Source organism: Astatotilapia calliptera, chromosome 4 (assembly GCF_900246225.1).
Source record: "Astatotilapia calliptera chromosome 4, fAstCal1.2, whole genome shotgun sequence".
NCBI classification, from domain to species: Eukaryota; Metazoa; Chordata; class Actinopteri; order Cichliformes; family Cichlidae; genus Astatotilapia; species Astatotilapia calliptera.
Genome location: NC_039305.1, coordinates 26,139,956 through 26,164,927, shown reverse-complemented (window position 1 = coordinate 26,164,927; position 24,972 = coordinate 26,139,956). Strand labels below are relative to the sequence as shown.

Genomic DNA, 24,972 nt, shown 5'->3' with positions numbered 1-24,972 from the left:
AAGAGAATCTTTGAGCTTGACTCAATGGTTAGGCCTCATGAATACATCTTCATGGATGAAGCTGTATTCAGTCTAGCAAAAAGCAGAAGAAGAGGTTGCAACATGTGTTTTACATTTTGAGTGGTAGTGTGTTAATGATGAAAACAGTGTGTTAGTTCTGTAGCCTGTGTGCACCATTCTGGGTACAAGTGTTAGGCTGCCAGGGTCGTCGACCCAGTGTTTTGTGTTTTTGGTTCTTTGATTTTGTTTATTTCATTATATTCTAGCTTTGCCTTATAGGTCATAGGATTATTCTTAGTTTAGGTTATTTGTGTGGGTTTTGTTAGAGTTTTAGTGTTCTGGTTTTCTGTCTGTGATCCATAGTTGCTGTCTCCCCTGTCTGCTGTATCCCTGTGCCAAGTCTGCATTTCTGTGTTATGTTTCCTGTTTTACTTTGAAGGTCCATGTCTTATGTTAATGTGTCTGGTTTTGCTTCCCCTGTCTCGTTAGGCCTGATTTGCCCCAGCTGTGTTTCCGTCCTGTTTCCCATTCCCTGATTGCTCCTCTGTGTATTTAAGCCCTGTGTTTCTCTGTGTCCATGTTGTGATCTACCATCATGTATGCGGTGTGGCCTGCCTGCGGCTACTTTCACACTGCAGGTGAAAACGCTCAAAGCGGTCCGCATGCGCTGTTACGTTCCCCTGGGGGGGTCTAGGCGGTGAGGGGGAAGTAACAAAAGTGACCGGGTCAGAAAAAGGAGTCAAGGAGGCGAAACAGTTTAAATAAAACAGTTTTATTGAAGTAAGTCAACTAAAAGAGACGGACAAGCCGTTATCACCATAAAACACAAACAAAACTCAGGCGTTGGTCAAATAAAGCAAAAAGTCAAAAGGAAAGCACAGCTCACTAGCTGGAAACCACAACACACAACTCACTAGCTGGAAACACCACACAAAATGGCACTCTGGCCCAGAGCTCACCTTTCCCTGGGCTTAAATACTTTTAATTACTGATGTGAGTCAGCTGTGTTACAGGGAAAGGTGGCACCTCAGGCAGAAGAGGTGGTGGGACACGCCCACACAGGCACCTTCAGGAGGAGGCCCTGCTAGGGCCGTAACAGCGCAAAATCAGACGTCACACACAACGCGCTCTGTTTAGACCCAAACCAAACAGTATTGTTTGACTGATGGCTTTAATATAAAGACTTGTTTCGGACTTTACATTTCTCAATTTTGTTTTAAGTTATAAAGTTATTGTGCTATTTACATATGGCCTAATAATTATCCTTATTGCTGTTTTAGAGAGGAGCGGTGCTTCAAAGGATAGTTGCAGATTTCTGTCAGAATCTGCAGATTATACAGTACAAATAAAATGTTCACGTTTCTCCAACGCTGTCTTCCCAACAGTTTCACTAACATCTATACTGGATGGCCCGGAAGCGTTCGCGATGTCTTCTTGGGCGCTGATAATTGGCGTCTGTCTTGTGTCAGTGACGTAAAAGACAGATTTAATGCGAGATGACCATTCAAACAGCAGTCGCTTTCTAAAACATCAGATTTGTATCGGATTCAGTACCACATATGAAAGTGACCCAGGTCGGATTTGAAAACATCGGATTTGTGCTGTTCACACTGTCACACCATGATCGGATATGGGTCGCACAGGGTCAAAGTCGATTTTTGATGCGCTTTCGCCTGCAGTGTGAACGCAGCCTAAGTTTTGTTCTGTTTGAGTTTAGCATTAAAGCTGTTTGAGTTCACGTTTGTCTCCACAGTCTGCACATTGGGTCCTCCATTTCACCACTCCTGCCTGCACACTAGTGATGTTGAGATGAAGCCTTATGATGAACTGAAGCTTTCCATCCAACTGGTCGACTGTCAAGAGATACATCACTACAAACAGGACAGTGGTAACAACAGTAGGCTACGGACAATTTTAAGTTTTAGATTTTAAATAGGTTATACAAATTTCAATGGGAGCCGGAAGGTTGCCGGTTCGAGCCCCGGCTCGGACAGTCTCGGTCGTTGTGTCTTTGGGCAAGACACTTCACCTACCGCCTACTGGTGTTGGCGAGAAGGGCCGATGGTGCGATATGGCAGCCTCGCTTCTGTCAGTGGCAACTGTGGCTACAACTGTAGCTTGCCTCCACCAGTGTGTGAATGGGTGGATGACTGGGTGTGTAAAGCGCTTTGGGGTCCCTGGGGGGGGGACTAGTAAAAGCGCTATACAAATACAGGCCATTTACCATAGTACGTCACGAGCTCCCTCGGTGGAGTGAAACGCTGCCGTCTGCTCCTTGCTCTAAAATATAACCGGGCACTGACGTAAACTCTTCTGTTTAATCATTTTCTGTTTGACGTTTATTCAGCTGTGTGAAACCCCGGAGGAACCCTCCCGAGGGATTAATAAAGTTAAATTATAAAGTTTTATATATATATATATATTAATATATTAATATATATATATATATATATATATATATATATATATATATATATATATATATATATATATATATATATATATATATATATATATATATATATATATATATATATATATATATATTAATATATATATATATATATATATATATTAATATATATATATATATATATATATATATAATATATATATATATATATATATATATATATATATATATATATATATATATATATATATATATATATATATTATATATATATATATATTAATATATATATATATATATATATATAATATATATATATATATATATATATATATATATTAATATATATATTAATATATATATATATATATATATATATATATATATTAATATATATATATATATTAATATATATATATATATATATATATATATATATATATTAATATATATATATATATATATATATATATATATATATATATATATATATATATATAAATTAATATTAATTTATATAGAGAGATAGAAGGCAGGAGAATAAACCAGCTGTTCTCCACAGAACCAGCAAAGGTGTACTCTCAGTGGCAAGGGAACAATAAGAGAACAGTACCACCAAGGCTGGAGACGGAGCAATACTGGAAGAGCATATGGGAGAAGGATGCAACCCATAACGGCAATGCTCAGTGGCTAGTGGATCTGAGGGCAGACCACAGCGACCTCCCTGAACAGGGTCCAGTAACCATCACAGTGGCAGATATCCAAGAAAGGGTCTCCAGTATGAAGAGTTGGACAGCACCAGGGCCCGACATGGTTCACGCCTACTGGCTGAAGAAGCTGACTGCACTCCACGAGCGTCTGGCAGCACAAATGAACCAGCTACTAGTTAACGAAAGACACCCGGAATGGCTAACTGAAGGCCGGACGGTCCTGATCCCCAAGGACCCCAAGAAGGGACCGGTCCCCTCCAACTACCGACCAATAACCTGCCTCAGTACTACATGGAAGCTCCTGTCAGGCATCATATCGGCTAAGATGAACAGGCACATGGGTCAATACATGAGCGGGACACAGAAAGGAATTGGCAAGAATACCAGAGGTGCAAAACACTAGCTACTGGTAGACAGAACAATCAGCCGAGACTGCAAGACCAGACTGACCAACCTGTGCACTGCCTGGATTGATTACAAGAAGGCCTATGACTCAATGCCCCACAGCTGGATACTGGAATGCCTAGAATTGTACAAGATCAATGGGACCCTAAGAGCCTTCATCAGGAACTCAATGGGGATGTGGCGTACAACACTAGAGGCCAACTCCAAGCCCATAGCACAAGTTACCATCAAGTGCGGGATCTACCAAGGAGATGCTCTGTCCCCACTGCTGTTCTGCATAGGCCTGAACCCCCTCAGTGAGATCATTAACAAGACTGGCTACGGATACCGACTACGGAACGGAGCAGTTGTCAGCCACCTCCTGTACATGGATGACATCAAGCTGTATGCCAAGAGTGAACGAGACATCGATTCACTGATCCACACTACCAGGCTATACAGCAATGACATTGGAATGTCGTTCGGACTGGAGAAGTGTAGTCGGATGGTAACAAAGAGAGGGAAGGTAGTCAGAACTGAGGGGATTGAACTACCAGAAGGCAACATTGCAGACATAGAGGACAGTTACAAGTACCTGGGGATCCCGCAGGCAAATGGGAACCATGAAGAGGCCGCTAGAAAGGCTGCAACCACCAAGTACCTGCAGAGGGTCAGGCAAGTCCTGAGGAGTCAGCTGAATGGTAAGAACAAGATCCGGGCCATCAACACATACGCCCTGCCCGTGATCAGGTACCCTGCTGGGGTAATAGGCTGGCCAAAGGAGGAGATAGAAGCCACTGACATAAAGACAAGAAAGCTCCTGACCATGCATGGAGGGTTTCACCCCAAGTCCAGCACCCTGAGGCTGTACGCTAAGCGGAAGGAAGGGGCCCGGGACTGGTGAGTGTCAGCACCACAGTCCAGGATGAGACAAGGAACATCCAAGAATACATTGGGAAGATGGCCCCAACTGACCGAGTGCTCAGTGAATACCTCAGGCAGCAGAAACCCAAGAAAGAGGAGGGAGACGAGGAACCATCATGGAAGGACAGGCCCCTGCACGGTATGTACCACCGGCAGATAGAGGAGGTGGCTGATATCCAGAAATCCTACCAGTGGCTGGACAAAGCTGGACTGAAAGACAGCACAGAGGCACTAATCATGGCAGCACAAGAACAAGCTCTGAGTACAAGATCCATAGAGGCTGGGGTCTATCACACCAGGCAAGACCCCAGGTGCAGGCTGTGTAAAGATGCCCCAGAGACAATCCAGCACATAACAGCAGGGTGCAAGATGCTAGCAGGCAAGGCATACATGGAACGCCATAACCAAGTGGCCGGCATAGTGTACAGGAACATCTGTGCCGAGTATAACCTAGAAGTCCCGAGGTCAAAATGGGAGATGCCCCCAAGGGTGGTGGAGAATGACCGAGCTAAGATCCTGTGGGACTTCCAGATACAGACGGACAAAATGGTGGTGGCTAACCAACCGGACATAGTGGTGGTAGACAAACAGAAGAAGACGGCCGTAGTGATCGATGTAGCGGTTCCGAATGACAGCAATATCAGGAAGAAGGAACACGAGAAGCTGGAGAAATACCAAGGGCTCAGAGAAGAGCTCGAGAGGATGTGGAGGGTGAAGGTAACGGTGGTCCCCGTGGTAATCGGAGCACTAGGTGCGGTGACTCCCAAGCTAGGCGAGTGGCTCCAGCAGATCCCGGGAAAAACATCGGAGATCTCTGTCCAGAAGAGCGCAGTCCTGGGAACAGCTAAGATACTGCGCAGGACCCTCAAGCTCCCAGGCCTCTGGTAGAGGACCCGAGCTTGAAGGATAAACCGCCCGCAGGGGCGTGCTGGGTGTTTTTTTTTTTTATATATATATATATATATATATATATATATATAAATTAATATTAATATATAAATTAATATTAATTTATATATATATATATATATACATATATATATATATATATTTATATATATATATATATAAATTAATATTAATATATATATTAACCCGAGTAGCGAAAGACCGCAGGGGTTTGAAAATGATGTGTCAGTCGGCTCAGATATTTGAAGTTTACACAGCTACATTCTCACCTGAAAATATGTTAAGTTTTTTTTTTTTTGCAACCCAGAAAGAGAAATAAGAGTAATATTAAAACTAAGTCGCTGCCGCCATTGTTGGAAACTGGAATTGGCTGGGCCCGCTATGAATTCTGCAATATGGTTTTTCAATTTTGTTGTCTGGGTGGAAAATCGGGAAAAATTTGGGAGAATGGTGGCTCCGGGAGATTTTCGGGAGGGGCACTGAAATTCGGTATTCTCCCGGAAAAATCGGGAGGGTTGGCATGTATGGTTGTGGCAACATCACTAACCTTGTCAAACACCTCAGAGTAAATCATATCACAGAATATGACAAGCGTATGTTGAGGTGAACTGAAGAGGAGGACAGGGACAGGTGCTGCTAGGGCGAGACAGACGTCTCTCACGGAGCCCTTTAGTGCTGCTGGCAAGGTGTTCAAATAGCGCACAACTTCAGGTTTTTTATTTCTATATGATGAACTCTGCATTATTAAGTGATAAGAACAAGTAATCTGATGTCCTGTAATCATTATGATGCTATAATTTGAGATACAATAAATAAAATAAGCTTTTGTACAAAGTATCGGATCAGTATCGTCGATACCACCCTGAATATTACTTGGGATCGAAAAGGAAATCAGTGGTATCACACATCTAGCATTTAGCATCTCAACTTCAGAGGAGAATTATGGACTTTTCTTATGAATAAAACTCTTCTACTCTTTGAAGGATGTTTAATGTTTACCACACATGCTGATAATCTATGCACACTATGTGTCACCATTATCCTCACAGTCATCAGAATCACATTTGCGGGGTGGATAAATGCCCTTTCAGAAACATTTTCTCACTCATGAAAAGTGTTTAATCAACTGCCCTTTTTGTTCCAATGCAAACACTTTAGCAAAAGTGCTTTAATCAGTTAAGCAAGCACAAAAATAACATTCACCTCCAGTGACCTACAAATATAACTAAAATTTCCATCACCATCATTCATGGATCTTGAGTAACAGGCAGCGTGACCCTGCAATTTCAAGCAGTTTTCTGAATCCTTCTGATTCCAGCTCGTTTGTTCGATTCATGAGATGACGCCGTGCTTCCTGCCAGTCTGGATGAAAGCGTCAACACAGTGGTCGATGTCTTCGTCCGTGTGTGCTGCCGAAATCTGAACACGGATTCTGGCTTTTCCCTTTGGTACGACTGGGTAGGAGAATCCAATCACATACACTCCTGTGGAGGGAAGACACTACTGTGACACTGTATAAACACAGTGGCAGATTCACATACTCTCTGCTAAGTGAGTCAGTTTCATCTACATTAAAGAAAAAAATAAAGTTAACGTGGAAGTGCCAAAAAAAACTGCAGTTCCTTGAGCGGCCACTTGAGGCTTTCTCCAAAAGTGAGTCAATCCTCAGACTCCCAGAAATGAACATGTTTTTTAGCTTGGTACAAAAAACTACTTTTGGTCTCTAGTTGTAGTTTCCCCCTTCACAACAACAGTGCAGGTGGTGAATTATTTTATTACTCACAATTTTAAACTGTAATAAGGTAAATTTAAGCTTGTGGCCACCTTGACTTACTGATAAATGGCTGTACGGGAAACAGGATGTTCTAGCTTGTCCAGCAAGTCAGTGTGGTCAGTTGATGAGTGTAAAAGCAGTATTTAATTTCTTTCTTACTTAGCACTAATTAGCTTGTGTAGCCATAGCACTTACTCAGGTTAGAGCTTGCTAACCAGCCTTGCTAGCATAATAAACCAATAACTTAGCAGTTGTTATTCATCAAAACACGGTCATGTCTGACTTAAAGAAAAAAACAAAAAAAAACAACAACATGGCAGAGGCCAGAATTTGAACATTAATTCTTTGAAAATGAATGGCTAACATTCCATCTATTATATACAGTCTATGGTCTCACCAAGTTTTAGCATATCGTCAGCCATTAAAGAGGCCAAACGTGCATCGCCAAGCATCACAGGGCAGATGGGGTGAGCTGAGCCTGCAATGGTGAAGCCGGCTTGCGTCATCTTGTTCCTGAACCTGATTTGACAGCAAAGAGAAAACTATTATACTCACAAATTGGTAAAACCAGTTGTAAGCAGTATAAACCTTATCACTAAGTGCAGGACATCCTATATATGATATTAGTATTGCTACAGATAAATCGATTGGCGTTTATGATGTACACAACACTAAAAACATAGAAGACTTCCACTGTTTGTAAGAACAAAACATACCGCATCGTTTTGGCCGTCATGCTTTGGGCAATCTCGTTGGAGGCAAGCAGCAGTTCCACAGCCCGTGTGGCACTGCCCACCACAGGAGGGGGGAGCGCGTTGGAGAACAGGTAGGGCCGTGAGCGCTGCCTGAGTAGGTCAATGAGAGGCTTTGGGCCGACTGTGTAACCACCTGAGAGAAAACAAAACAACTACATCACACCTTGGATAAGTCTGTTAGTACCTGCTCGGATCACTTGGAACCTCGGTTAGAAGGAGTTTCAAAAACAGTACCTGGGTAACAGGTATTATTAGCTAATGGAAAACCCTGAAAATCGAGTAGGTACTAATGGAAAAGGGACTTTACACTCGCATTTATTACAGGAAAAACTTTGAGTAAATATCAAAAGTGGAATTGTCAGGTGGGCCGATGCACTACACTAAACAAATGCTTCTTTTCTATGTCTGTGTTAAATGTACAATGTTTTACTAATTTATACTTAATAAAAAGATGTTATGAGAGCCTTCATGTTAGAATGGAGTCATACCTGCTGCTCCTCCCAGCGCTTTGCCAAGAGTGGAGTTAATAATATGAACTCTATCCATCACTCCAAGGAGTTCATCAGTTCCTCTGCAAATCAGAGGGAAGTGGTAACATTAGTTCGTCACCTCTTGATAATAGAGATAGCTAAACTTTATCAAGAGCCCAGTCTCACGGTAGTTACTGTAAGACGGGGCTTTGGCGACACCTAGTGGTCATATTGAAAAAGACACTGAATTAAAAAAAAAACTGCCCTAAAAGGCTGTTCATAACAATCCACTCTTCTCTTAGAAATTAAAAATGATATTTGGGCACTACACTTTTATGATTAGGGGTCTTTTGTATTTTATTTTGCAAAATAACCGATTTATGATTTTTCAGTTGAAGTCTTTTCTTACCCACCTTCCCCGAGGCCCTAGGAAACCTGTGGCGTGACATTCGTCTATAAACACCATGGCTCCGTACTGCTCAGCCAGGTCACAAATCCCTCGCAAGGGAGCCACATCTCCATCCATAGAGAAGACCCCATCTGTCACTACCAGACGCATACGAGACGACTGAGGACAACAGAGAGCGCAGGTGATCGGTGTGTGACCTCCTCTGAGTAAGCTGTCATTTTTCACTCTCTTCTAACACACTGCAAGGAGAGTTGGATCAAGAAGGAATGTTTTACTCCACGCACCTGAGCTTCTTTGAGTTTGGTTTCCAGGTCACCGAGGTCCATGTGTTTGTACCGCAGCCTCTTTGCTCGACACAGGCGAATGCCATCGATGATTGAGGCATGGTTTAGCTCGTCAGAGAGCACTGCGTCATCTGGGCCCAGCAGCACCTGTTGTGAGAATAATTCAGAGTTATACTGATCGTAACGGGGGAGGTCCTTAGCTTCAAATCCATTTGGACCTACCTCAAAAAGTCCCGCATTGGCATCGAAACAGCTGGCGTAGAGGATGCAGTCCTCTCTCTCGTGGAACTCAGCGAGCTTCTGCTCTAGCTTTTTGTGGAGATCCTGTAAATCACGCATTACGCAAAATTAACCTCATGAATTAGACAGCTTTGGGGTGATATGCGTGATCTTTAAGCACCAGACCTGCGTCCCACAGATGAACCTGACAGAGCTCAGTCCAGCACCGTGTGTCTTCAGAGCATCGATTCCTGCCTGGACCACTTCTGGATGACTGGACAGCCCGAGGTAGTTGTTGGCGCAGAAGTTCAGTATACCTGAGAGAATTTTGGATGCACAAAAGGAAAATTAAGGTTAAAAAAGAGAGAGTCACTGTCCCATAATAACCTCTTTGAGCATGTCAAAGCTGGGAGTAGAAGTTCTGCTTGTAGTTTTAGGCTACAGACGAGACAAGAGAGAGAAGACAAAGAGTGACAGAGAAAACAATGCATGGGACTGTGGCACTGTTGGGCACATGAAATGAACGGGGTTGTTTTGGTGCACGAGGGGTCACGACCTAAAGTCTGTGGCCCATTCATAAATCAGCAGAGTCAATCTCTGGCAAGGGTTCATGCTGAAATATAAACAGTGATCGGCTGCTTTGCTGGAACAATAGCAAATAAAGCAGAGATTAACTGGTGCAGTGCAGTTAAATGCTAGAGCCTTCACAAGTCAAACAATGAACTTTGCATTGTACAAAGCACAAAACAGCTTTCTGTTGATGATATAAAGACCACTTTACAAATTATTTTGAATTATTTAAAGCTTGAATCTCATACTTTTGCTGTTACGAGTTCTTGGTTAATGTTTTTCCAAAGGCTGCGCCGAGAATAGTGCAAAACAAGGGAGTAGCAGGGATTACTTCAAGTTCACCGCTGAGATAAGAACGTGGCAGAACTGAAACCTTACCTGGGACGGTGCGTTTAAGGACCATCACCGAGGAGGGTGCTACTGCTCACTTATAAAACTGCTGTAACTGGAAACTCCTAGTACTCACTGCCACGACTGCCGTCCACGCTGATCTCAGGACCCTGCTTGGAGGTGATGATCCTCTCCGATTTCCACGTCCCCGCGGCTCGGATCGTCTCCAGCTCGTGTTCCAGCACCGCCCGGGCTTCAGCGGCAGCGGTGTAGCTGCGGCTCAGGCCCGAACACCGCAGAGCCCCCCGGAGCGGGCTCACCAAACTGCGGGCAGCTTTTCCGAGAGACATAGCGGTGAACTCGTTATGCTGTTAAAGATATATGAACCGTGGCACAGAAAGGCTCAATGTAAAGAGCAAGCGTGGTTGCGTCACGTAATAGGGGTAGGCGTCTGTCTGGAAGACCAATCAGAGCGCAGGGCCGCTGGCAGGTGGCTTGTTTGGGCCAATCGCATTGCAGACAGTTTTTTTTTAACTGGCTGATATCCACTTTGGTAGTTCACAGTCTGATGCCTAATATAAACTATAACAACATTTTACTCCTTTTAGTCACGTTTCGTACGTTCCAAATACTTTGTACATCACAGGAAGTACTTTGCGTTTTAAATATAGTACATTTATAGCAAAAAAATGTGACAATACAGTATGTTACAACTAGAAAAAAAAACATTGCTTGTTTTTGAGTGTCGGCACCGAGATCGAGAGATACCCCCCCCCCCCCCCCCACACACACACACACACACATTTATTTCAGTGTGTTGAAAGTGCCTTCAGTATCCAGACTGAATACACATCACGCTAAAACACAAACAATAAATGAACCATGCATGTGTTTTTTAAATAAAAATGTACTATTCCTTTGCCACCATTAAGTATTTTTTATAATCTGTGATAGTACTATATGGGTACCCAGCTGTCACCAGCCTCACATCCAGCCCAGGTGGACACTGAAGTAGAGCGGCTTCTCTGGCAATCGATGGGTTGCTTCTTGGCTCCTGCAGTCTGGATGTCAAAGTATCCTTGTGCAAGATTTCAAGACCTGAGTTGATGCGTCCATCGGAGTTTGAACATGTGTATGAATGAATGTATGTGCGAGATGCTTTGAGTACTTGGGTAGAGCAGACCAGTCCATTTACCATTTACTATCAAAATTAGAAGAGACAGCCGGTGGCAATATAGAAGGACAGGACCAGTCTTTGCAAATTTGTAAATAATGTGTTCTTATGCCTCCATTTTTTTTTTTTTTTTTTTTTTTTGGTAATGGCAAGAAAAAGTCTATAAACATATTTAAAAAAAGACAGACTGCAAACACACAAATCTCCAGTTAATACTTTTAGTTTAATATGACAGCAGTGTGTCATCACTTGTTGTTAAACTTCAAGTAAAACATCTTCATAGGGACAAGCTGAATGTGAAAAAAACTCATAAATTTTCTTCAGCATCCGACATCAACAACGACATAAAGCCTCAAACTATTACCACAAGTTATGGCTGAGCTTCTCTTACAAGTGTTTGCTACTTTGACAGGGGCATTTCTGTACCTCATCATCATCTCTAACAATATATATATATATGTATATATAACAGCAATATAGTACATCATCTATGTTGCAAAATTTGTAACAATATTCTCATTTAACAGCAGGAATGTAACCATAAAAAATGTGCAAATGTTTGCTTGTGGATCAACCCTCGTAACAACGTCAAGTAAAAACTTCGGTCTTTCCGCAGACATTAGTTTTAAGTTAAAAAACACATTTGCTCCCCCCAGCAAAAGAGCAGGGTACACATATACAATGTCATTTGCCATTCAACTGTTCATTAATAAGAAATCTCCATTATCCAGCAGGTGGCGCCGGAGCTTCATGAGTAATGTTAGTTTTGGCAGGTTTAGGTGAGACTTTAAGACTCTGAGTTGTCTTGCGAGGAAGCTCTCAGGGACGGCAGACGCTCGGCCGCTTTCGCTCTCTCTGCCAGAAACCTGTCGAACTCTGGGGAGGCAAGCAGGAGTCACTTTAACAGACATCTATAGGAAAGTTCTTGCACTGAGTAAACAAAGCCACAACTTTGGAGTTAAAGTGAGCTGTGACCAGACATGTGAGTGCTTTATGTTTCATTTTTAGTCCTTGAAGTAGTAAACATTTGGGGGTAAAAACAAAAGTCCTTCTAACCTCCTTGGTTACCTTGGTAGAGGTAACACGGGGAGCTATTTACCAAGCATTAAAGAAGCTCACTGCAGTTCACCAGTGGCTCAAATATTTTAGCAGCAATCTGAATGGACAATAGGTTTTGTCTATAGCTTCAGCACAGACTGCATATAAAAGATGGATAAAGCTACCAAAAAAAGAAAACAAAAAACAATCCCATTTTCATGCCTTAACCTGAGAATTTTAGCTGTCGCAATGAGTGTAGAGTGGATTTGACTGAAAAAACAAGGATATATTGATAGTAGTGAGCTGTCAATCAAAGCCAGCCATGATCAAATGCCGTGTTCCAGATACACTGGAATATCTAGGCATGTGTTGGAACTCACGAGCGATGTCAATCCCGAGTTAGCACATTCCAGAAAGAGCAATGAAAGAGAATATTGGTTCCTAGCAAGGTAGAGACCTTCAGGTATCACTAGCTATAAAGCCTTTCAGAAAACACATTCAGTGATGCAACCTGATCAGCGCTCTGCTATGGCTCATTTAATGAGTAACAAGTACACAACATTTGCAGTACAGATCAAATATTTAGAGTTTTACTACTGTTTAAATTCAGCGCTGCTATCTTGGATTTCTAACTATGGGTATGTTGGTCCACTCTGACTTAAGGGAGTGTTCCACTAAAAATTCATAATTTCCAACTTATTCAGGAACGCAGTCTGAAGCATACATACCATGCCATGTTGAAACTGAATTTAAAGGAGTGACCAAGATCATAGGTTCAGACTTCTGTTTGAAAGCAGACACTGCCACCTGCTGGCCATTTGACAAAGGCAACGCTTCCATATAGACTATCTCCATTGTTTTATATACAGTCTATCAGCTCTAAAAGAGGGTGTGTATTTCACTGCAAATATTCCATTTAATATAACCAAAGAAAGTTTTCTGTTTAAGAGTGTGTGCCCCATGTATTAACTTGGTTATAAAATCTGCTCCTTTGGAACAGGACATATGGGTAAGGATCCTCACCTTCACTGGTCACACCATCGGAGTCCTCAAAGTCATCATACTGTGTCATAAACACAAAATAAGTATATTTGATTATCCTTTAAGATAACTGTGTACCAAATTTCAAATTAAACCCACCCGCTTAGTCCTTTCTTTTTATAGTCAGTCACCTTTATGTAGATATATCTAAACATTTCTAATACCTTGGATTGGTATCTGCAAAGTCCACCAACATCTTTTCTTTTTTAAACTTTTAAATACGGCAAAGTAGATTCGACGAATGAATATCATTCCCAGTTCAGACTTACCTCATCATCCAAAGCAAGCCATTTCTCAATATCATCCATTACACTGGACTGGGTGATAGGAATCTAAGAAAGAAAGAAGAGACACAGATTGGCTACATGGATAAAACTTCATCAAGGTTGACAAAGCTACGAAGCCATGAAAACAAAAACGAAAGTCAACCGCAAAAACAACAACAAAGAAAAATCACATGTGGCTAAACATAGCATTCAGTGAGGAAGACTTCGGGTGTGACAACAATGCAGCATATCAAAAGTGCAAACCAAACAGTGTCATGCTCTTACGACGCCACAACTGGTCATGCAAACCTTTGTGCTCTATTTCAGTAACTGAACCACCAAAGCCAAAAAGTGACCCAACCCAGACCACAGCAAAGTAAATCAAAACTGTATGAAAAGAACCAAAAGACAGAGGGTATGAAAAGGCGAAACCAACGTAAAGCCAGGGCACGTTTTAAAATTCACACCCACCATTCCCCTTTTAATCATCCAATCTAACTTTGGTGAAGAGCTGCGAGTGGAAGCTGGACTGCCATCCTTCACGTACAGACAGATTTCATTCAGGAGGAAAACAGTTACTCAAACAAAGTAACACATACTCAGGCCTGTAGCTCAGATATTATGTACAGCACTTGGTGCTCTGTCATATACAAAAAAACCCAGGATTTCACGTATGCTTGCTGTTTAAAATAAATGTAACAATATCATAACTGAATTTACTTTTGGTCCTAAAGGTCATGTCACAGCTAAGTAAAAGAAAAAATCAGTTATAGTAGCCGATAAATCGAAACCTTGCAAGCAGTATAGACATCTTTGCTTACAGGTTCAGTGTTTTGTAGTTTGCTGTCCCGAGCTTGAGCAAGACCGTCCACCACAACTCCGCTCCCGTCTCTGAAAGGCAAAAATTACTAATAGGTTAACTGCAACGTAATCTAGTAACCGATATTACTTTTAACAAAGTTAAATGTTGGCTCATGTGTTCAGGAACAAATGAAAAGAAAGACTGGGAACTGTCACCACAAAACAATTCTATTAAATCACCGTAATTTACTTGAATAGTCACAAAAAATTAATTTTAAAACCTATTTTCACATTTATTTGTTCATATAAGGGCAAGGGTGGTTACTTCAAGTTGTAAAAAGCCAAATTGTTCAACCACCTTTAGCTAGCTATTTTAATGTTTATAACTTTTTGTCACAGTTCTGGATCATTTTGAGTTGCTTGTGTTTTGGTATTATTCTGTATTATGGTTTATGTTCTGATTCACTTGTTGTGCTGTTTTGATTATTATTATTATCCCATGTTTTGGTTTAATTCTTGTTAAGAGTTTAGTTCTTAGGTTTAGATTGGGTGCTCCCTCTGTTCGGTGTCTAGTCTGTGTCTCTGTGCCTGTTGTGTGCTTTGTGTTTTATTTTGACAGTCTCTGTTCTGTGTTCAGTCTCCGTCCCCATGTTTTCTCTTTCCCTGTACTGGTCCCACATCTCCTGTCTAGTAATCCTTGCCTCTGTTACCATGTCAGTTATGTTGTAGTGTTAAGCTCATGTCTTTGACTCCGTGTCGTATTCCTGTTTTACTTTGATAGTCTCGTGTGCTTGGTCAGTGTATCTAGTTTTGCCTTCCCTTCTCTCATGTCTGATTTGTCCCAGCTGTGTTTCCTGCTGTTCCCCATCCTCCCGTGATCCTACCTGTGTATCTTACTCCTCAGTTTCCCCCTGCTTGTTGTCGTTAACCTTCATACACCCTCTCTGTGCTGTGTTTCTCCCTTCGTGTTCCCATAAATATTCTACTTTTCAGTCTGGTTTGTTTTTCTCGCATGTGTTTCCTAGTTTCTAGTTTCCACTGTACGGTTTAGTTCTAGTTTTCATGTTTGAGATTTTGGTTTACTTTTGTGAAGTGTATTTCTTATGTGCAGTTTTTCCCAGGAATAAAGCTGCGCCTTAAGTTTAACTTTCAGTTTCTGAGTCCTGCGTTTGGGTCCTTCATCCCGCCTGCCACACAGCAATTGCCGTGACACTTTTAGTGATTTATTTAAACCTTTTGTTGATAGCTAACTATCTGAAATTGTTAACAGATTATGCATTCTTTTAAGCCAAAGGTTTGCTTTTTAGCTAATTATTGCAACCATTTATATAAATTCTTATTTAACTATTTAGGCCAGACTGCGATTTCAGTGAATTATTAGTTAACTGAAATCTGTTTATTTTGAGTTAATTATCAATTTTCAGCTATTTCAGTTGTGTATTTATCAGTTAAGAGAGTTACTTTAAAGTTTAATAAGTGCTTAATAAATAATCTATATTCCTTTAAGATTCCTTTAGACTAATGACTTAATTTTGCCTTAAACAAGACATTTTTGTGAGTGGTGCAGCTCTACAATTTAAAACATCACCCTGCTGTGCAAACATCTGTTTATGTCATAAAGGTTGCACATTTATGATGCAGGTTTTTTCTGTACCTTGGTCTTTGTTGAGTTGACACATTTATTTTCTGTGATAAAGTGTCATCTGATTCACTTGTACCTGGAAGAAGAAACGCAAAAGGAACAAATAAAGAGCAGAATAAGTCTCCACGTTCTGCATGAAATTAGGGATCGCTGCATAATTCCTTTCCCTATGCTTGCCATGATAAAATATATCTAAGTACAGTACTTACTAAGTTTTGCCATCTGACTGGACAAACTGTCAGATTTTGGAAAACTCATTGAGCTGTCATTGGTAACTGAAGCAGCCTCTGATTGGCTGTCAGTCTTCAAGTCTAGCTCTGTTAAGTTGACATAGGTGTGGCCCTGAAAGACACAGAGGGAAACAGCACAATTTAACCAGTTCACGCCGTTATGACTACTGTGTGGAAAGACTCCAAAAATGGCCGCCACGTTCTTTACCTTCTGCTCTGCGTTCTGACCGTTTGTTATTCGTCGTTCAAACCTGCCGACGACAGAATGAAATCATCGTGTGCAGAGAAACTCCATGCTGAAATATTGCCTTTCTCTTTATTTTGCCAATAAACACGATGACGCGATGGAGAGAATGGAGCAGGTACCTGTGGTAGCGATTGAAGGCGGTGTTCATTTCATCGTTAGTTGCTAATAACTCTTCGATCAGCTTCTCCTCGCTGAGTCTGGGGACTATCTTCACTATCCTGTCTTGCATTTCTTTACATACTGTGTATAACTGCTAATGACACAATCAGACAAAGAATGCGTGGGTGGGGTGGGGGGGGCGTTGAAGGGCCAGATGCAACACAGAACGTATAAAGTAGGAGATCAGTTAAGGGTAAGGCACTGTTACTCAGCATTAATGGAAAGGATCACACTCACAGAGAATATTACACATTCATGCAGTAAAACACACGCAGCTTGTTTTTAAATGTGACTTCATTTGTGTGTGTGCGCTTGTGTGTGTGCGTGTTTACCTCCAGCAGCTCCATGTCTGCTTGTTTTACCGTAACTGGATCTAGTTGACTCATCAAATCTGACATCATAGTCAGGTTGCTGCGCACCACTCCTAGCTCTGCCTTTAGCTTCTTCACCTGGAATATCAACAGCACTTACTGAATAAACACAGGTACGGTGACTCGATGAAAAGAAGAAGAAGGCAAATATTGATTTTATAAGGGTTGGAAGCGAAAAAGAATTAAGAAGCACAGCTACAAAAAGGAGTTCTGTGACTCTATTGTAACCAACATAGAAAAGCCAGTTAGCGAGAAGCACAGTGCAATTATAATAAGAGTAAGTCCCTTTCCAGTCCCATCACCTGGCTGTGAGTCAAGGCATTGTTTCCCTCAAGGGCCAGTTTTAGATCAGAGGTCTGAGGTGGGATGAGCGGTTTGGAAGACAGGAGTACAGCAGGCAGAGTAGTAACAGCAGGCCCATTGCCAGGTAAAGTCTGATAAGCAAAGGCGGAGAAATGACCAGACAGGAAAAAAGACCAAAGATGATGATAGGATGATAGGCAACACCCAACTGTTAGCAATAAAACAAAGGTCACCCAGCCCTGTATCCACCTTTTTCGGGGCTTCGGGTGGTGTGTAACCTTCCAGCTGATTGGCGGGGAACTCGAGTCCTTTCCTTCGCAGGTCTTCGTAGACCGATACTACACCCGTCAGGTCGGGTGAGCTGCGGAATGCATCGGCCCACGCCTTGACAAGAGAAAACCACAAATTAGGACTAGACAGTAAACCAATGTGACACTAAAGAATGACAACAACTTTATTCTTTTATTCCCTTGAGCCACACCTCACCTGTATGATGCCAAGCACTCTGTCATGTAGGATTTGTGGAGGGTTGTTCCTCGGGATAATCGACCGCACCAGAAACCCTTCTATGAAATCGCGCGTTGTAACCAGGATGTGAAATCTGTAGCCGCAGTTCTTCATGCAGGTCTCGAGGACCTGAAATCACAGAGTTTCAGAGAAATGCCTTACCAATTACAAACTACACACATCTGATGAGAACATAAAGAGTCAACACTCACAGTCAGCGTTAGCATAACCTCCTTGAAGTTCTTATTCCCCACAATCCTTTTTTTAATGGCTCTGAGTGCATCTTTGGGCCTGTAATTACAACATTTTCAATAGTCAGCCGCATGCAACCTCAAGAGGACAAGCTTGTTCCTGATGCTAACAGATAACGAATGTGCACACACCCTTCCTCTGAGCTGTTGATTATGTCACAGATTTCCATGTTGAGTTCCCAGTCTTCAGATGGCAGGCTGGAGCTGGTCGCACGCTCTGTGCAAAGTAGGTGAAAACATGAAACATGTCTCATTGTTACATTATAATTAGTAGAAATACATGAATTTGTTATTCCTTTATGAGTAATACATGGTAACAACGTAGAGACAAATTCGCCTTTAGTAAACATTATTTTCATTTCCTATGTCAAGGTTGTGATTGTGTGGCGTTCCACAGGGACTGACCTTAGGACTCCCATATTTTTAATAGGAATATAAATAGGTGCCTTTTAATACATAGGGAGCAGACATTATAGACAGTGTTGGGAAGGTTACTTTTAAAATGTATTCCACGACAGATTACAGAATACATGCCCCAAAATGTATTTTGTAACGTATTCCGTTACGTTACTCAATGACAGTAACGTATTCTGAATACTTTGGATTACCTATTACATTATCATGCTTTTTTACAACTACATGAATGTGTGATTTATTACAATTGCTGAAGGCTACTCGCCATACCAACTAGATGTTTAAATCTTAATATAAAATGAGTAACAGTTGGGTGGACATTAGGTAAGGCTGCACTTTTTGCAGCGATCTCGTATAGAAAACTATTCCACGCGTATATAAAACAGGGACCTCTGGCTAATACGTCGGGTTCATGTCGGGCTCGTAGCCGAAAAATAGCTTTACTTTGTTGTCTGGGTCAACTTTGCTAGTGAGAGACAGAGAGAGGTGTTGAAAGGCTGCTCCAATGGAACTTATTGTTTCGGAGAAAAACACGAACAAAGTGTACAGTCGAGTCTTAATAGCTTACTTACAACTGGGCTCATCAGGCACTCTTTTTGGCTGCAGTGGTTATTATTATATTTACATGCTTCCAGCTCCCGTTTCTGCTCGGTGACAGCTCATTTTTCCACTCTCCTTTTTCTCCCTCCCTCGCTCACAGACACATAACGGGTATTGCGGTCCTTTCTCCCTGAAGCACGGACTACACTGCCCATGAGGCTACATTCTTTAGGCCTATGCCTGTAACACTCTGCCTATTGCCTTCATATTAAATCATTTTTGTGAATAATTTTTAAAAATATTTCTTCACGTCATTATGCAAGTAGGGGTGACATGGGCCGCGACATTGAGACACAGGCTTTAGAGCCTCTTAATGCGTGTTTTGTTTGGAGCGTGGAAACCAAAAATAGAGAGGGCATAGCCGAACATATGGAAAGTAAAATACCACCGTGTAATCCCTTTATTTCAGCAAAGTAACTGTATTCTGAATACAAACTTTTTAAACAGTAACTGTAACGGAATACAGTTACTCATATTTTGTATTTTAAATACGTAACGGCGGTACATGTATTCCATTACTCCCCAACACTGATTATAGAGCCACAGTCAAACTGTAAATTCTGAAATTTATACCGAAATTGTAAAACCTCCTTTAAAAGTGACAAGACTTAAAAGGATGCCAATAATGGTAAATGTCCTGCATTTGTATAGCGCTTTACTAGTCCCTAAGGACCCCATAGCGCTTTACACTACATTCAGTCATTCACCCATTCACACACTGGTGATGGCAAGCTACATTGTAGCCACAGCCACCCTGGGGCGCACTGACAGAGGCGAGGCTGCCGGACACTGGTGCCACCGGGCCCTCTGACCACCACAAGTAGGCAAAAATGGGGTTAGTATCTTGCCCAAGGATATTTGGCATGTAGCCATGGGATCGAACTACCGACCTTCTGATTAGTGGCTGACCTGCTCTGCCACCCTGAGCTACAGCCACCCTATAATCAAACATACAGACTTGGAATATTTTAAACAGTATACCACGGGGCTGACCTCAGTCTCTGAAAACATTAAGCTGCTTTTTGTTTGTTTTTTGTCTGCTTGAAGTTGTAGTAATTCCAGGACTGTATTAATTGTCTTTTATTAATGTTTTTATGTGTTTTTTCATATTATGCAAACCCAGTTTTGGAAATATTGGGTTTTACATTTTACTATCTTATGAAAAATTACAGTACATTTTAAATTTGATGACAGAAAAAAGAAAAGAAAACAAAGAATCATCATCAATGACTTTTTTTTGTCACTGTCCCAACATTAACCAATTTCATAACCTCCAACAACGACTTGCAAACAGTCAGGCAACATGCCATTTCTCCATGTTTGCCAGAATGTCACTGACTAGCCTATATGCCTTAGTGACCGAGGTGTCTAATGTCTAATTCACCCTATTTAAAATTTTTGTGTGGAAAAAAAAGATTTCATGTTAGAAACATTAAAATTACATGAAAACAATGAAAATCATTAATTTGCTGGCACTTTTAATTGGCAAAAGATAAAAAAGTGGGCACTTTTAATAAGGTTTGTCAGGAGTTACATTTAAACTATATCAAAATGTGCCATGAGAACACGGCACATTTTCCTCACTCATCAAAGTGAGGAAAAGGAAGAAGAAAAAAAGAGGAAGAGGAGAAAATGATCATAATTAAACATAATGCTGAATAACTAATTGTTGCTACTCTAGCCTTAACTGTGGGGGACAGACACTTCCACTATCATCACGTTAGTTCTTTTGTTTGCTTTGCCCTTTAACATAAGTGAACCTAGCCTAGCAGAACAGCCAAGTTAGCACAGCCAGTCAGTGATGGGACACTGGTAAATGACTTGTTAGCATAGCTAGCTGGCTGATATAATGTAGCAGATAGTAATTACAGTAATATTACACTTCGTAACCGGTCAACCTAGTGTTGGACACTGTTGCTAAAATGAACACGCTGCCGTTTGTTGATCAGTGTTTTACCTGTAACTTTAGAGGATCGTTGGTGGTGGTGGCGTTGGATTATTTATAGAATAATGGTGATGAACTGGTTGAAGGGGCCCCTTTGAGAATTTTTGCCCTGGGCCCCCATAGACTCTAGAACAGCATGTGGCTTGTTTGGATTTTTGATCAGTTTACTGTGTGGAGGTTAAACTTTAGACCAGCTTATCAGATGACTGAATTAACTTGACCAAAAAACTGATGGAAATATTAAATTCACTATATTCAAGACTAGGCTATATTTAAGTTTTCTTTAGATTATAATATTATTTAAATTACAAATCGTGTAAAGACTTTTACTGCAGCTTCAACTAAGATCTCCTCATCTACATATCTTAATGAGCATCTCTGGATCTCCACCATTATCACTGACTACAGCCAAACGATCGTCAGATTTGGGTCAGGGGGATGTCGGCCACTCTTTGCGGCCCGCCCAGCTATTTGCAGGTTAAGGCAGAGCCGGGGACAACCAATCAACTGAAGCACCTCAGCGTCTTCCTCCCGCCTCTGCCAAGTCATTGTCTCACAGGGGCGTCAATCAAACCATAAGCCGTTGTTCTTCTGTCAGTCCTAATGAATTTAACTTGATTTCTATTTCTCTAACATAATCGCATTATAACGCATCACCCCGACAAAAGCCTCGACAATAAGAGTCCACAGAGCAGCTCTGCAGGGACGTGACTGCGGGAGATGTAAGGTGTCGGTATAAGACGCCCGAGCCTGACTGGAGAATTTTCTTTTTATGCAGTGTAAAGACTCATAAAGGCGCTCACCGATGCGCTGTCCCACGGGCGTGCTGAACGGATTCCCCATTAAAAACTCCATGATGAGCGCGGTGAGGGGCCCAGCGAAGCACCGACGTCTCCGGGCCGAGCCGTATGCGACAGCAAGCGGCCCCGCTGTCTCTCTCTCTCTCTCTCTCTCTCTCTCTCCTGCAGACTGCTGCGGCTTCACACAACAAAGTGGGGCACCAGTTGAACTGCGTCATGCGTTTTAAAGGGAAAGCAGCCCGCAGTTATCAGATGGTCAGCGTACCAGTGTTAGTACAGCGTAACTGCGCCACACACAGGCATTATTCTTTGCTGCATGCACTGCTGCCACTCTATTAGCAATACTTACCTGCGTGTAAGAAGCACAGTTTTGTCTGAGCACTGAGTAAGGGTCCTCTATTAGAGTCAGATTTCAGCCATAAGCAGCAGGGCACCCCGAGATCACTTGAAATGTCACCTAAGAAAGGTCGATAAATGTTTGTTTTTGTGTGTCATATATCAATAGTTATCATTTAAAAATGAAATATTTTGATAAATAAGTTAACAGAGAGACAATTAACCATTTTCAATGTAAGAGCTGTGGTGACGTTCATGCTGATGTAATTCTGTCCGTTTTTATATTTGCATTTTACACTAGTAAGCCATGAAAATGCAGGTGTTGGATGTATAATGCACAAATGATCAAGCATTGACAATACAGAGCAAATGTCAGCCTTGCTGAGGTGGGCTGTTGGTGATGGGTTTAGTAGCGAGCTCAAATCAAATCATGGTATAGTTATAGTTTCATGCGACTTTAATATCTCAGCTGACCAATTTAATGCTTCACATTCAAATATGTCACATGTGCTGTATATGTAGTTTTGCTGCGCTGGGTTTTAGGAATCATCTCAGCTATGGAGGCTGACTGAAAAACAGCAGAGAACAAAACTATTCTAATATCCTCCTCATTTTACCTCTGGGTCCTACGTGGTTATCAACCTGCTCACTGCATCAGAGGAGAAGGGGACAGGATTTGCAGCTTGTGACTGAGACACAACATTGTGTGTGTTTATGAGTGAGATAATTACATTTCAAGCAATAAGATTTTCTGGTTCTGTGAATGCATAATTGTTATTTTGGAACTTAAACACATTTACCCCAATAATCCCTCTTGTTGATCTACACTTATGGATGGCTCTTAAAAAAGAGAGACTGACAATGCTACAAAGCAGCCAGATAACAAAATGTAACTGAGCACCACTGCTGTATGTTTACAAGTAAATGCGATAACTGAAGTATCTGCTTTGTTATTGTTGTTGTTGTTTTTGTGAGGAGCCATTTCTGTGGCCTGAATATTGGACTGCTAGCTGTTGGAATGAGGGAGTTCATCATTGCTGCTGCTATTTGAATGCAGTTTGAATTAAAACACAGGTTGATTCCTCCATCAGCTGATGCAGAGACCATCCAAATAACTGTAGCTGGGATAACGGTTGTGAATAATTAATGGAGAATCTCCCGAACCACTCACATGCAGCTGAATATCTCTGCTATATCTCTCTATCTATCTATGATAGATAGAGAGATATAGCCTAACCTTTTTACATAAAATGAAATACAATGCACACCATCTCTAACTGTAAAAAGAGTTAATTCTCAGTGCAGACAGTTTTGTATGTAAACATCAATCATGTGCTTCTCTGACACCAAAAGGTATATGGTGAATGCAACTAAAATGCAAACAACTTGGTTGTTCTGGAGCTCTCAACTGAACGTGGTCTTCATCAGGTATTACATACCATAGCTGGAGAAAAAAACACTCATCTTAACCGATCGCACCACAGTATCAGTTCCTTGGGTCCTAAAAGCTGAACAGAAAAGTGCATTTATAAGAGTTTGGATAGCTAAGATACAACAGACCTGGACAGGAGAGGCTCTTCATGCTTGTGTAGCTCTCTGCCACACGGGTGTGCTGTTAGACTTTAACTCAAAGTTTGATCCAGTGCATGATCAGCAAACATCATAAGAGCCTGGTTTTAATTTACACCCTGATCCTTCCTGTCCTTCCCTGAAACTGTTTTTTAAATATTTAACGCCACAGTATCATACTTATATTCACATTTTGCATTTTACTCAATTGCTTGGTAAATCACATCCCTAAGAAAACTTTGGGTCAGGTGATATTCTTGACAGAAAAAACTGGAAAAACGACAAACTACACAACTAGTGGGAATACCAAGAGCTTAACAGGAACCCCAAGCAGGTTTTTCCACCTTTGCTTACAGTAAACAAAAACCCCTGAACACATAATAATTTTTTAATATATAACCAACACAACAGAACTTTGCAAACAGAAGGATTGTAAAACAGCAATTCAATATAAGTGACATCTGAAAACAAGTCTGTTCCACGTTTTTAGTTTCACTATGGACGTAAACACAGTATAGTTCAAAGATGACTCAGCTAGTCAGTATAATGAGTTTCAGCATATTATATACTAGGTATTTTGATATACATTCACCAGTCACTTTATTGGGTACATATGTTCAGCTGCTTGATTAATGCAAGTATCTCGTCAGCCAATCACATGGCAGCAACTCAATACATTTAGGTTTGTAGACGTGATCGAGATGACCTGCTGAAGTCCAAACTGAGCACAGAATGTGTGAGAAAGGAGATTTAAGTGACTTTAAACGTGACATGGTTGTTGGTAACAGACGTGTTGGTCTGAGTATTTCAGAAACTGTCAATCTGCTGGGATTTTCCCCACACAAACATTACTAAGGTTTACAGAGAATGGTCTGAAAAAGAGAAAATATCCAGTGAGTGACAGCACTAATGCCCTGTTGATGCCAGAAGTCAGAGGACAATGGTCAGGCTGCTTTGAGCTGATAGGAAGGCAACAATAACTCAAATAACCGCTTGTTACAACCAAGTAATGAGTGGTGCAGAGATGCAGACAAAGTGAGTCTACATTTCACACAGGCTCACTTAAACTAGGAAATGTTGCCTGGTTTGATGAGGCTCTTTCTGCCACAACATTCAGATGGTAGGGT

At 41.4% G+C, this 24,972-nt stretch overlaps 2 protein-coding genes across 5 annotated transcripts; both read right to left on the bottom strand.

Annotated features, from left to right (window-relative positions):
* Nucleotides 1-6,311: 6,311 nt before the first annotated feature.
* Nucleotides 6,312-10,590, bottom strand: gcat (glycine C-acetyltransferase). Its single transcript, XM_026165812.1, has 9 exons — nucleotides 10,288-10,590; nucleotides 9,438-9,568; nucleotides 9,255-9,356; nucleotides 9,033-9,179; nucleotides 8,753-8,907; nucleotides 8,358-8,440; nucleotides 7,831-8,002; nucleotides 7,512-7,633; nucleotides 6,312-6,824 (listed from the first exon to the last, which is right to left on the bottom strand). Exons 1-9 carry the CDS (start codon nucleotides 10,499-10,501, stop codon nucleotides 6,673-6,675), a joined length of 1,278 nt encoding a protein of 425 aa, XP_026021597.1. The 5' UTR covers nucleotides 10,502-10,590; the 3' UTR covers nucleotides 6,312-6,672.
* Nucleotides 10,591-11,529: 939 nt separating this feature from the next.
* Nucleotides 11,530-22,137, bottom strand: tom1 (target of myb1 membrane trafficking protein). Of its 4 annotated transcripts, none has more exons than XM_026165805.1 (16): nucleotides 21,944-22,137; nucleotides 18,314-18,398; nucleotides 18,143-18,221; nucleotides 17,910-18,059; nucleotides 17,673-17,807; nucleotides 17,423-17,554; nucleotides 17,082-17,198; nucleotides 16,710-16,843; nucleotides 16,552-16,594; nucleotides 16,323-16,455; nucleotides 16,126-16,189; nucleotides 14,492-14,561; nucleotides 14,142-14,207; nucleotides 13,674-13,736; nucleotides 13,387-13,426; nucleotides 11,530-12,201 (listed from the first exon to the last, which is right to left on the bottom strand). In XM_026165805.1, exons 1-16 carry the CDS (start codon nucleotides 21,993-21,995, stop codon nucleotides 12,113-12,115), a joined length of 1,452 nt encoding a protein of 483 aa, XP_026021590.1. In that variant the 5' UTR covers nucleotides 21,996-22,137; the 3' UTR covers nucleotides 11,530-12,112. The 4 variants fall into 4 exon arrangements, with proteins under 4 accessions (XP_026021590.1, XP_026021587.1, XP_026021588.1 ...); XM_026165802.1 differs by having other exon boundaries at nucleotides 16,710-16,840; nucleotides 21,944-22,069; XM_026165803.1 differs by lacking the exon at nucleotides 14,142-14,207 and having other exon boundaries at nucleotides 21,944-22,069.
* Nucleotides 22,138-24,972: the final 2,835 nt, after the last annotated feature.

What these genes read in the sequence shown, in the direction of transcription:
- gcat (XM_026165812.1), bottom strand. Translation starts at nt 10,501, where the DNA reads ATGTCTCTCGGAAAAGCTGCCCGCAGTTTGGTGAGCCCGCTCCGGGGG. An exon ending in CGTGGACGGCAGTCGTGGCA is followed by an intron (nt 9,569 to 10,287) that starts GTGAGTACTAGG and finishes AAATTCTCTCAG; the next exon opens with GTATACTGAACTTCTGCGCC. An exon ending in ATGACGGCCAAAACGATGCG is followed by an intron (nt 7,634 to 7,830) that starts GTATGTTTTGTT and finishes CTGTCAAATCAG; the next exon opens with GTTCAGGAACAAGATGACGC.
- tom1 (XM_026165805.1), bottom strand. Translation starts at nt 21,995, where the DNA reads ATGGAGTTTTTAATGGGGAATCCGTTCAGCACGCCCGTGGGACAGCGC. An exon ending in ATCAACAGCTCAGAGGAAGG is followed by an intron (nt 18,222 to 18,313) that starts GTGTGTGCACAT and finishes TTGTAATTACAG; the next exon opens with GCCCAAAGATGCACTCAGAG. An exon ending in CGATGGTGTGACCAGTGAAG is followed by an intron (nt 12,202 to 13,386) that starts GTGAGGATCCTT and finishes TTGCCTCCCCAG; the next exon opens with AGTTCGACAGGTTTCTGGCA.